At 36.3% G+C, this 13,551-nt stretch overlaps 1 protein-coding gene across 2 annotated transcripts in view; it reads right to left on the reverse strand.

Annotated features, from left to right (window-relative positions):
• The window catches only part of LOC127952164 (protein tweety homolog 3), a 54,271-nt gene that overhangs the window by 30,292 nt on the left and 10,428 nt on the right, over nt 1–13,551 (reverse strand). For both annotated transcript variants that reach the window (XM_052550540.1, XM_052550532.1), the window contains exon 2: nt 5,014–5,183. In XM_052550540.1, coding sequence (XP_052406500.1) covers nt 5,014–5,183 — 170 coding nt within the window. The remainder of the gene's footprint in view (nt 1–5,013; nt 5,184–13,551) is intronic.

Raw genomic sequence — 13,551 nt, forward strand, 5'->3', positions numbered from 1 at the left:
TGTATAAAACTCTAGAACGCATTTTAAAGATTATATGCCGCAAACTTTAAATATTTCACATACTTTTGAATATCCAGCGTTTAGTTGATACTGATGAGCGCTGGTCGTCACAGTCGTAAACTCGACGGCTTTCTTCTTCTGTGAGGGGGTTTGGCGCCACAGCATTTTTGTTTACAGGGCGGAACATTAAAAAGCGCGACACACGTATCGTGGAAATCCTGTTGAATTCAACCAATCCAATTACGAATTTGACAATCCTGAAGTGTTTCCACTTTTGTGTGCCATATGCATCAGATGTTTAGCCAACAGTCAGTGGGCGTGATGTCTGAGGCTGAGACTAAGACGAGACTGGTTCGGTCACTGTGCCCAAAGAGTGAGCAGCCAGCTAGTTACCAATTAAAAAAAAATATATAAATGATATTTATTATTACATACATAAAATAGAGAGAGTTATACATTACATAGATCAAGCGGCATGTCTATTAATTTGCAAGACTTTACGCACAGAATTTTGGACCCTCTATTGCTATAGTTGTCATTTTCGGATTCAATCATACATTTAAATATGGTTCTTGATCTTAAGATTTTACAGTGTGTAGATAGCAGCAAATCCTTTAATGGTTGTCTGTGATTTGTTACAATACTTTAGCACAACTTTGACACTTTTGGAGTTATTTCACATGCACGGAAGTGTTTAAAAATCAGCGCCTATGAGCTATCATTCTAGTGAGACAAAAAACTTCTTTTTTTTTATCTTACATTTTACAGACTATTGATATTAATCACATTCACATTCCCCAATGTTATATTGTCAGCAAAGATATTGTGATAATATTAAACGTGCCACCTAGCTCTACTGTCCATTAGCAGATACAGAATATCTTTATATGTAAGAAATATCTACATTATAACTGAAATATACCTAAATGAACAGAAAAGAATCAGAACTGGACTCAAGAGCATGTGAATAAGAATTGAATCAGGGAATCTGCTATAATTAAATAATTTGTATATTATACAATGATGTACAATTGGACAGATCCGTCATATTTATAGTGTAAAAATGCTGGAAGCTTATATATGCCTGTCTCAAGCTCCTCAAAAGCCCAAATAAAATACACACTAGCTTATGTGATGCTATCAGAGCCTTTGAAGTGGCCTCAATGTCAAGCCATGAGCTGATAAGCATAAATTCTAGAAAGGTTTCAAAGTCTTGCACTGAATTTCCATAATCTTTAGTTATGCAGCACTACAGCTAAAATGTGTCTGAAGCTGCAGACATTGGAATTCCAAGCGTGAAACTTAGGTGCTTGTGCATCTGGAATGAGTCCTCCAGGCTGTTTCACACCAACTACATTCAAAGTGGTTGACTTGACTAGCAAGCTTCCAACTATATCAATTCTGATTGAACAGCGTGCTTTTAAAGGGATTTCAGCTGGACTAAATAATACATGTGGTGCAAGAGAACATGAAAGAAACACTCCTATGTAGGAGCAAATAACAACACAAACCCTTCATGTTACTCACAATAAACAGGAAACATTTAGAGTAGGTGTTAACCTACACGACTGATTGAACAGTGCAAGAATCTACAGTTACATGACTAACAGTTACATTCTGCTGTTTATGATCACTCCTCTGCTTCGTCATGAATCATTGATTGAGGACAGGGGATTGCATGTCTCAACCACATTTTGTAAAACATTCTTGTACTTTCTGGTTTCTATTTGAGCACTCATGTGTTCCTTCAAATGCGTCCACTGAGATTTCTTGTAAAGCTCTTAAAATAAGTGCTTTCATCAGCAATTCCCAGGAGGTTACACCATACAATTTGCTTCCAAGAAAGACCAAGAATTGCACAACGCTATATTTCGATTTCAATACAAGCAGAATTAGCAGATATATCTAATACTAAATCCGATGGCATACGTTAAACTTCAGGTCCCGACTGCAGATGGTTTCTAGGCTGTCTAGATCCACAGAGTCTACAGTAAGACTGTCCACTGAACGGACCTCATTTCCTCCTCATGCATAAGTGAAGAGTAGTCCATGCAGAATAAGCACTTTTTAACATTTTCTGTGCTGACTGGGATGGAATATCTGCAGTGTTTTGCAGAATAAACTCAAATATGGTCATACACACAAGAGATGGGTGAGGAGATTCGTATGAATGACGTACAAAAGAATAACGTGGAAATCTGCAGAGCTTTCAGTGGAATTCTGCCGCTACAGCTACCATACAGGCCTGCTGATGTGAAATAAGATAATGTTTGATGTTCGCTGCTTTAAAAAGCAAACACGTCTTCTTTAAAAAGCAAACATTGGTGTGGGACTCTCCAAAAACAGTTTCAGGCACAAGGGAATGGACAAGGATGTCTATTTGAATGTGTAGTATGGCTTTAGAAGTGGGTGATGAATAAAAAAAAAGCTACTTTTGAGATGTTTTACTGTGCAAACTATCTAACAGATAAAGCACATCATGCTGTGAGCATACAAAAATAATAATAATTCGGATTAACTCGTAATCAGCTGAGCAAGTTGACCATCATAATAATTCGTTATAATTATCACTTAAGTACAATTTCTTGACATACTTCAAAGAGTTCCACTTAAAAGTGAGAACGCAGCCAGCCTAAAGCATTACTGGCTGCAGGCATACATTTGATCAGAATATTAATATCACATTATGAGAAATCCTGATTCCTGTTTCTCGCAGGTGTGATGATTATTAAAGGTGTTTGTTGAAAATGGATAGGACCACACATAATGAATCAAAACAAACACTTATGGGATGAAATTAGACTCAAAATGATTGAACCACAAACAGATGTCTTTCAATTTGAATGGGGATTAAATGATTGTGCAGCGATTTGTACACATACAGACATGTTTGCAAATAAAAATGTTCTGTTCTGCATTAATATAACATAAATTTCTCATGCAAAAAGGAATCCATGCATATGTGGATCGGGTGACACGCGTGCATTAATTTACGTCTAGTTCGAGTTGATCTTGTTCGGTACATTTGGATTTTGAGACTTCATTTTTGCAGTTTAAATCCATGTTGGCCCAAAATGGAAACAATTTACTTTCTGAAAACTCATTACGGTCATATTTTTTATTGATTTGCATTATGTTATGTTGCTATGTCATGTTTTTTTTTTTTTAAATGTGCACTGATAAATAATCCAAGTAATATTAGGATGCATATGAAGTAACTATTAGTCTTCCATGGTGGCATCAAAGAAGACACACTCCGAGTATTTTGCCTTGTCTTTGAGCTGAAAAAAAAAAAGGAACATGTACTGAGGACTTGGTATATAACTCATAGTGGCCATAAAGTTCTCATCTGTCATCTTGCCTGACAGGACAGCTAAGACCATACACAGAAGAACAGAGACTCACAAAACCACACAGCAGGCCCTCTCTCACGCGGACACTATCACAGGTGGACTCCCTGAAGAGTGGGCGCACGTTAACATAGACAAAACATGAGGAGTGGTCATGAGACGTGGGGGGTTGTGGTGGAAAAAGGTGGTGGTCTTTTTATGAGTCCTTGATGATGGCTGTAATGCTAGAAGCCACAAGTTAGGATATGCTGGGAAAGACGCTGCCATAGCAACAGGGTTTATTTGAGACAGGACAATAGTCGAGCCTCAACTTTCCCACCAAATTCTTTTCATTCACATTGTGCATCCATTTTGCTTTCAAACACCTACATAACAAAAGCCAGCATTACTTATTCAATCTGTTTGTTTATGAATCCAGCCATTGGTTTGGATCCACTCAAAGAAACATCTTGACCTCTTGAATTTTAATGGCTTATAATGCACTTGAAAGAAAACAGCACTACGGTCAATTCTGAAGACAATGAAGGCAAACTAGAGTGAAGGACAGCAGAAACACTCTTTGTGGTTTCATGCATTACAGCAGCAGCACCAGACAGAAGGCTGTAGTCTGAAGTAATGACTTTCTCATGCACAAGCCCACTTTGTTCTGCAGCTCAGCACTTGTCATCATCGACTTTATAACACACCAGGAATAGCCAAATGACCGGTCAATGTTTCACCTGAGCAAATTTAACAAGCCAAACAATAGACAGATCCTGTGATTAATCCAAGCAATCTAAAATGTGTTTATGGAGGGACCTATATGGGGATTCTAAAAGAGTCAAATGTGAATTAAAGTCTTTTTTTATTTATTTTTTTTTATTAAATTTTACTGTGAGATCCAAATGACCTAGACATGATCATGAAAAGTCACCTACAAATCATCAAAATCAAGATACCAAGATGCCAAAACTATATAAAAAAAGTAAAAAGTACAAAAAGAAACTGAAAGTACATTTAAATTTGAACAACTAGAATTCATACGGATAAACTGATCTATATAAAAAAGTCCAATACCAATAAAATGACAGATAGCTAATATTACAACTCTATACTACTTTGCCAGAATAAATGAAAAATAAAGCACTGAAAACTATTTTAAATGCTTCAAGTGAATTTTATGTACCAACATTATAATTTAATTTGAGGTTTGGTTTGGGTTAAATTAAATCGTGTCATTAAATTATTAATAGTGTCCTAGGAAAACTAGGACATGAGAAAAATTGAATTTGAGTTTGTGATTGCAAAAGTTTCAGGGCTCCCTACAGTTTATCTGTGATTCTGTCATGACACTGCAACAGTTTGAAGAGAATCCCGCTAAGCAAGTTTGAACAATGAACTGAGTGGCTCATAGATATCTAGCTCACTTCCTACTCAAACTCTACTGCTCTGACTAACCTGGCAAACTCCAGTGATTAGTTTCTCCTTCCAGGAATTAAACCCTGCAGCCCTTTAGACAATATACACCTACTTTTACACTCCAACAGACAGATTTAAGTTTTTCCAGCTGGGGATAATTTGATAAATCATCTCTCTGGAGACCAGAGTATATGAGCAGTGACTACACATGTTATCTTCTGCCTGAATGAGATGCTGATATGAGGAAAAATGCATTCAGACTCACCTGCAGATGAGGGTGGCAATGATGACGCACCAGGCGGTGCAGCAGCAGTCTGCGTTTGGCTGCTCATCGCTCTTCTTTCGGCGGCAGCACAGCCAGCAGCAGTAGATGAGGAGGAAGAGGAGGTCCAAGGCCAAGCATGCTAGAGCTATACTGCCCAGCAGCAAGATGGACTACACAAGAGATAAGAAGAAAACATGAGCCATTAGCTACATTTACTCACACCCAAATATCAGTTTATAATCAGATTTATGGCTCAAATGGATTGAAAAGCCTTTATGTAAATTAAGCCTCCAAAAAATCTCATCTTTCGGAAAAAAAAAAAAGATTTTACTAAATGTTTTGGGGCAACCGAAGTTAACAAGTTAACTCAGATATGAAATGGTTAACAGAAATGTTGATGTTTCATTTTGAGAGTGATTTAATTTATTATATTGACAACACTAACTACCACGTTATAACCAAATATTAGATGCAATCATTTTATCAACTTTTAATTTTACTTTAGATTTTTTATTTTAAAAAAATTGCAATTCTTTTTTTTTAATCGGAGCTTACGCGTTCAATGTGTTTCCCATACTTTGATTTATTGGCGGTCCAATATCAAAACTGATCACCACAAAAAGACTTTACAATAGGCTTTGACTTTGTTCAATAAACATGAGCACAGCATGTCAAAGTCGAAACTCAGTGCAGATGTTTTTATATTACTGTATTTCTGAAGGAATCCGACTGTCTTCAAAAAATTATGTATGTCATTATCATTTCATCTGGCCTGTAATGCCTGATAAAGCAGTGTTTGTGAATGCAGCTTATGTGATTAGACTGTATAAAAACATGGACGTAGTGTCCGTGACATCACCCATAGGTTTCCGAAGAGCGTTTTCTAAGCCAAAAGTGGGCAGAGGAGGCTGTCGCCATCTTGGCAGCACGTCATCAAGCGTCACTCCTGGATAATCAAAAATGGGCAAAAAGGCGGGAGCTGGTTGCTGAAACCACGCTCACCTAGCTCGATGGCGGTGATAGCAGCGACAATCCAACTGTCACTCAAGTGGCCGCACTCTTAATTATGCAGAACTTCAAGCTTTAATATAATTTAAATGGATAAGTTATACAACCCCCCCTCTCCCTTCACAGTTGTCATGAAGGGCAAAATTAGCTATATAGACCAAACTCATTTTTTGAACCAGGCTGTAGACATGTTTTTTTTTTATGCTGTTAATTTTGGCATTTTAACATTGACTCCCTTTTGTAGCCAGCCTCAAGTGGGCAGTTGATGAATTACAGTTTAAGTCACTTCCATATGGGCTTCACGAGAGAGAGCGGGATGTTGCCGCTAGTTGTTCATTCAATATATTGCGGAAAACGAGAGCATCAGCGTGTTAACGTTTGTTGTTGTGGTTTACATTAAAACTAAAACCTAGCCATTCACAGAATGCCTATTTATAACATTTTCAAGAGGGACTTCAGTGCACTCATGTCTCACACAAGAGAGCCGCATGTTTAGAAATCTTCTCAGGAGAGAAGTCAAAAGCTTTTATTCACCCTAACTGAAATTATGCATTTTAATTTTGAATATATATAATATACAAGTTGAAAATTCGAATTTAGTTTTCAGTCATTTTGACAGCCCTAAATGCCGCCACAAATAGAGTGCAAGTCTGTTGGAAACACTGATATTGGCAAAATTATCCACAATTATTATTGTTTGTTTTTTACTCAAAATCTGAGGAGCATAAGCTCAGATCAACGAGGTCTATGATTACTCAGTCCCAAAAAGAAATACAAAACATGCTATTTAAAAGAAAAAAAGTAGACAAAACTGAATGCATGATTTGGTGATAATATAGGATAATGAAAGATTTACAAGCAATTTTAAAATTAGGTAAAGGATATTAAGCACAGTACAAGGAAAGAAAACCAACAACAGAAGGAAATTAAAACAATTCTATATTTAATTTTGTGAAAATATATTCTACCTTGACATTAATTGTCATACTTAAAATAAATGAATAAAATAAAACATGCTGCAAAATGACCTAATTTGCTGTTAATTTTGGTGTCATTTTTTATATTTTTTTTTCGACTGAACGTTAAATGAGTCTTTTTAGCTCAATAGATGACTAAGACAAATCAAAGGCACCTCCTAAAACTTCCGCTTTTATTAAAATTGAAAATGGTGTGTGGGTCGCTTTTAAGCTGAGTCTCACACTGTAGCTCACGTGACAAGTTACTTACTTTTATGTATAATGAGGTCAGAGCTATTCTCGGTTAAGATATACACTTCATTCTGACAATCTTATTGTGACAACCACACAAACGGTGACACCCATGATGGGTTTTGTCTGATAATCATTTGATCTGCATGGCCTCACAGAAACCCTCTTTGCATGTAAGCATTTCAAATCTCCCAAATCGCAGAGTTTCCATACAGTTTTCAACCTGTCCGTCAAGCTCACAGTGTGTGATCACAGGAGAGATGGGAAAACCATTGTGCTGGTTCAAAAGGGCCCAACGAGTCAAACTAGAAAAGCAAGCAGATCTTAAAAGCACAGACTATACTGCTAAAAGGGCATCATCACTCAGTGCATTTACTTTAAAACACAAAGCCTGAGTTTGCCTCAAGGTAATTCTTTGGGCTTATTAGGCTCAGATGATTCCAGAGAATTTTCAGGTCAGAGGTTTATCAGACCACCTGGTAACAAAGTTGTACTAACGACACAGTCTAAAGATGAATCTAGAAGTTGTGTTTGACAATTGGGAGTCTTAAATGGAAAAAGTTTGGAAAAAAGTATGTTTGATGCAGTTGTTAACCTAACAAATTTAACAAGAAATCAATCAACATAAATGTATATAAAAAATTGTACATCCATACCAAATATTGATTGAGCTGTAAATCAGTATTAGAACGATTTATGAAGAATCATGTGACACTTAAAACTAGATTAATGAATTCAGCTTTACAATCACAGGAATAAATAATTTTAACATGTATTCAGATAGAAAACTGTTATTTTAAATTTTAATATTTCAAAGTATTGCTCATTTATGTCCGTCATTCTAAATGGACTGTTTCCAGTCAGAATATGGTACAATGTAGAGATCGACCGATATGGGTTTTTTCTATAGCCAATGTCAATGCCAATGGCGATGTTTAGAGGTCAGGGTCAGCCGATCACCGATATGTGCTGCCGATTTTTAGGGCCGATATCTTGGAATTTTCCCCCTTCATTTGCATGCTAAAATGTAACACTAATAATAAGTGGATACACAACATTTCTAAACTTATCATTTATTGACCAATGACTTGAACCATCTCTCTTATCTTATTTTTTTATGCACTGCACGGTATTAAAATAAAAAATTTATCCAAAGTTAACCAAACAAATCAATAAACTGACCAAGTATTAAAAATATATATATATATATATATATATATATATATATATATATATATTATTTTATAATACAATCAATTAAACTGAAAAATATAAAAAATAAAATATATAAAAAATAAATAATAGTAGTGCTGCAGTTAAGTATAAATGACACAGAACATTAAATTATAAAGCGCATTCTAATTTCAAACTTTCGTTATTAAAATAAAGTGCAGTCAACCAAACATATAAAAGGTTACACTGGTCAGTTTAAATAGACCGTAGTATACCGGTCCACTCTGCTGTTATGCCAAGGACCTTTTTGCTGATCTGAAGAGGATGATCTTTTCCGTCTAGTTTACATTTTTTCAAAATTATAGTTTAACATTCAGATACATTGCGAATATGGAAACATTTGGATATGTGCAGAATGAGACGCAAGCAATAACCTCCAAATACATCCAAACCCGTGCTCGCTCGTCCTCATATGCACAAACACATGTACTGCGTGACACTGCACTGTAGACGCCGGATTTTTAAAAAACAAATAGGCCTAGTGGAATGCAAAAAATCAAAATAGACCATTTTGCAGAACAGGATCAAAAAAAGTACTGGTCATAATACTTGCATAAAAAGTTTAATGTGAATAAAGTAGTACACTGACTGAGCAGCACAGCTACAAGCGCCACAGATAATTTTAATTTTTAATACTATAGGAAATTTGAAAACATTGCAATTGCGTTTTAAAATAAAAACAACGAGCACCACAAAACCGTTTAAAGAGGCGCATTCAGTGGTCTCCTTGACGGGAAACGGTCAACAAAGTAAAATGATCTCAAATGTATGGCAGGCTCTCTTCATTTTATCAAATGATCATAATCACATCTATTCATTTTACAGTCCTGCTACTAGCATTTTATGCAGACTAAAACCCCTTTAATTCGGGTGAGAAACCTTTTTTTTCCAAGGGGCTTTTGCACATAATAATAATACCGCTGCAGACGCATTTTGCAGCATTATTAATTGATTGTTAATTTAAACGACAATCGATCATGGAAATGATAGAATATTGACATCCTTAAATGCAATTGAGTTGGATGGAAACCTGCCTATTGTCTGCAGCAAACCATGCTTCCGAACAAATGTCATTCACCGGTTTGGGCTGCTTCAGGATAGCTGTCTCTCCAAGCACGGTGCTGTCTGTGAGCGGGGCGGAGTAACGGAACCCTCAATCACACTGCAGTGTTTGTGAGAGCTGCCAACTTCTCCACCCCATTTACAGAGTAAAATTCTCTGACCACCTTTATCTCCCAGGACAGTTGTTGAATCTTCCAAAAGTTTTGGCTTGGGGTCCTTCACATGCAGAAGCAGCACTTTCCAATGCAACAATATCACTGGACTGACCGCTGATGTGCCTGACTTTAAATTGGTTCTACTTAACACAGATATCGGCCAATTCTGATTTATTAGAAAATGACAAATATCGGCCCGATATATCGGCAGACCGATAATCGGTTGACCTCTAGTTCATTATGCATCAGATTGATAAAGTTTGCCTCACCATTTGTTAAATTATAAATGATTATGTAAATTACATCAATGTAAACAATTCACAAGTTAAAATTCTGGTTAGGGCAATATTATCAGGTAATAATTGGATAATTGTGCAGCTCTTGTTTACTAGACATAAGCCATGGTGGTAATTAGATTACCTTAGTTAACGCAGCCTTCACAGCAGACAATCTACCCTCAAAATGCTCGCATTCAAGACCTCTGCATTGAATTTGGAGAACATGTCCATTACTTCATTGTAGGGCTGTAGCTATCAAAATATTTTAGTAATCGAGTATTCTACCAAAAATTCCATTGATTAATCGAGTAATCGGATAAAATGTGTTTTTGCTTAATCAAAGTGCAATATTAACTATGCAAGAGAAAATAAGACTCCTGGGTCTCTTAAAATGAAGTTTCCTTTTTTAGAAAAAAAATTATTTTTATTTTTTTAAATGCATAGAATGCACATCAAAAATAAACATTTAATTTTTACCCATTGTTTCTCTGTCTGTACTTGTACTGTGAACAATGACAATAAAGTTGACAGATGAATTAAGTGCATTTAAGTGCCATTCAGTTGGGGCTTTAAATAAAGCATTTTCTGAGACACACATTAAACACATAAAACATTATTTTAATGTATCTTTTAATTATTGAAAACTTAACTTTTTGGTAAACAAAGGGGATTTACTATAAAAAAAATAGAGCATGGAAGAAATGTTGTATGATTAAACCTTAAAAAAAAAAAAGATTGATTTTTTTTTTAGTAGTAGAGACCGCGCTTGTGTCTCCTTCCGCTTTGTGGGTGATGTGTGATGCGTTGTGTCACATTAAAAAAAAATCATTGCAAAAGAACCTGACGTGAGAATTAAAATAAATTAAAAGAGGCTTAGAGGCAGAGGAATTTGCCTCGATAATTTTTTGTAATCGAGTTACTCGAGGAATCGTTTCAGCCCTACTTCATTGCTGTTTTATATTTCTGTGTGATGGAGATTGGAGGAGATGGTAAATCATTTCCAAAAGCCAAGACAACCAATACCCTGTGGGCAAAATGCTAAACCGATCTAATTTTAGAAGGACGATTAAGCCTTGTACAGCCTTGTATAGACTGTGGAAGCAACTTTGTCCTCAAACCACAGTGTCCACTCTTCACAGTGGCACTTCAAGAAAAATTAAGATTTTGTGAAGTCTTCTGAATCTTTCACTCTTTGACGGTTCCAAAACAGACAGCAAGGGTTGTGCCAACTTGAAACAGATACATGGGCATTTACGTTTACGAATATTTTGTATCTGACTTACAGGTGAATATTCAAACGGACTCATATTGGGGATAGATGAATAAACCAAGACAAATTCATTGATAACCATTGATAAACCATACCTCTTTCAGAGTCCACATCAATAACTGACTAAACGGTTGTCAGATGATTAGACAGACATAGTGACCCACTGCTAATATATAAACACGATCTATCCCACTTACGATCTTAAGACTTGCCAGGGTCATGATTTATGGGTTTATGATACAAATCATTGCAAAGCATCTTTACAGAAAACAACAATGGCAAAAGTGAGGCTGGATCTCATCTGAGATAAATGAGGTGTGAATGATGATGACAATGGGTGAAAAGTCGTCTCAAGATGAAGAAATTTGTGACTTGGTGCCAACACCATCTGGTAAAATGGCCAGTAAGCACTCTTGATATGATTAATCAGTGCTTAAATACCCTAATTTACAAAGAATGACAGCTCTTGCCAGAACTACATAGCTAACAACCTCCAATAATGTGTTTGGAGAATGTGATTAACAGCCTTTGGGTCCATGAGATCATCTCAGCCTACTGGCAGAATGCTGTGCCTTTACATAAATATGCAACACAAATGCAGGTTTGCATGTCTACTAAATCCATCTGCTTAATTGGTTTCAAACAAGAAAACGAAGTTACAAAAAAATTATATTTAAATAGCCAGTAAGCTAATTCTAAGCTTCCTATCACTGTTTAAAAGTCATGTACAACAGGTTTAAATCCATCCAAGGTTAAAAAACATTGTTATTTTGTCAAAATATCATTTTAAAATTACCTCAATTCTCAGAGATCCCCAAACGGTTCGCGCGAAGCTGTTCAAAAGATTTAATTTCCTTAAACCCCACCTTTCGGTAGCATACTGTGTTCTGATTGGTCAACTGACAGTCAGTTTTGATTGGTTTTTCCGCACACAAATTCACGGTAAACAATGCGTTAGCATCTTTTTGGGGTGAATTATGTCTTATTCCTCTCATCGCGAAGCAAACAGTAAAATAAAAAACTTGAACAGTCTCGCTTTTTCTTCTGTGTGGGCGTATTCAAGCTGTGCGCTTCAGTTTGAATCTGCGTTCAGCGCGGGGGCGTGGTCACATTAGATATAATGAAGGGAGACGTGAAAAACGGACATCGCGTTGTTTTCATATGGATTACTTTATCACAGAATATTTTCGGCAGCACTTGTTTAGTTTTAAAGAAGATATGTCAAGCTTTCTATAGATATCTCTCTCATGTATCTTCGTTGAGTATTCACGGAGTTACACTTCATTTTAATGGCGTGTTTGTAAATGAAGATCAGCGCAAACAAAGGCTGCAAACAGCACACATACTGACGCTCGGGAGAAAACAAACACATAACCATATAATCATACTCACAGGTTGTGATTCGGAGATGCTTGTTGGTGCAAATAAAGTTGGTAATGAACCCTCTTTTATGGAAAAACGCTTTGAAAATCCCGCCTTAAACACACCGAGATTAGAAAAGCAGTCATCAGTGAAATGTTGTTAACACAACAAAAGGGATTAATTTTAGCCATTGGTTCTTCTGATCTTCATTCTTTGGCAGTGAAAATAAAACAAACTTGCCTTTAAAAACAATTAAAAACACACTGTCTCCTCGACATGATGCTGTCACACCAACCAGAGCCTCTGTGTGTGTGTGGGGGGGTGGGGCAGCTCAGAGATTTGTTTCTCCCAACACGGTCGGCGGAGATTATTATGCAAAGTGTTCTAGTGACGTACATAGAGATGGGCAAAAGATTTGAAATCTATAACGACTCGTTTCAGCGATTCAGAGTCGACTCCTTACTTTAGAAGCCAATAACTTTATAAATCGTGTACTTTTTGGTTTAATTACTTTGCGCATAGTTAACACTGATGGACAGCTACATCATACACTGAAATACAGGTAATTTTTGATTTCCCATCTGTGTGGCTCTTTAATATTAATATTTAATATATCACATTAGCCAGCGTGGGGACATGCCAAAAACTACTTCCTGTAGTTGAAAGTGCTTGCAACACCAAGATCATAGATTAGATTCCCAGGGAACGAATGAATTGATAAAATGTGTACTTTAAATAAAATGGATAAAATCACCTGATAATGTATTAAACCTAACGTGACCTTCAACAGACTTTCTCACTGAAAAACAGCTGGCATTTGCCAACTCAGAGTGCTTGAATTTTCCTATGAGAACTTGTGCCAAGGAGGTCACTGCAATTACTGAGATGTCAATACTACACTATTTCTTTTTGCTGCTAACAGGAAAAGACCCAGACTCAGTTTTTCTAAACAGACGGTAATC

Source organism: Carassius gibelio, chromosome A3, assembly GCF_023724105.1.
Source record: "Carassius gibelio isolate Cgi1373 ecotype wild population from Czech Republic chromosome A3, carGib1.2-hapl.c, whole genome shotgun sequence".
NCBI lineage: Eukaryota > Metazoa > Chordata > Actinopteri > Cypriniformes > Cyprinidae > Carassius > Carassius gibelio.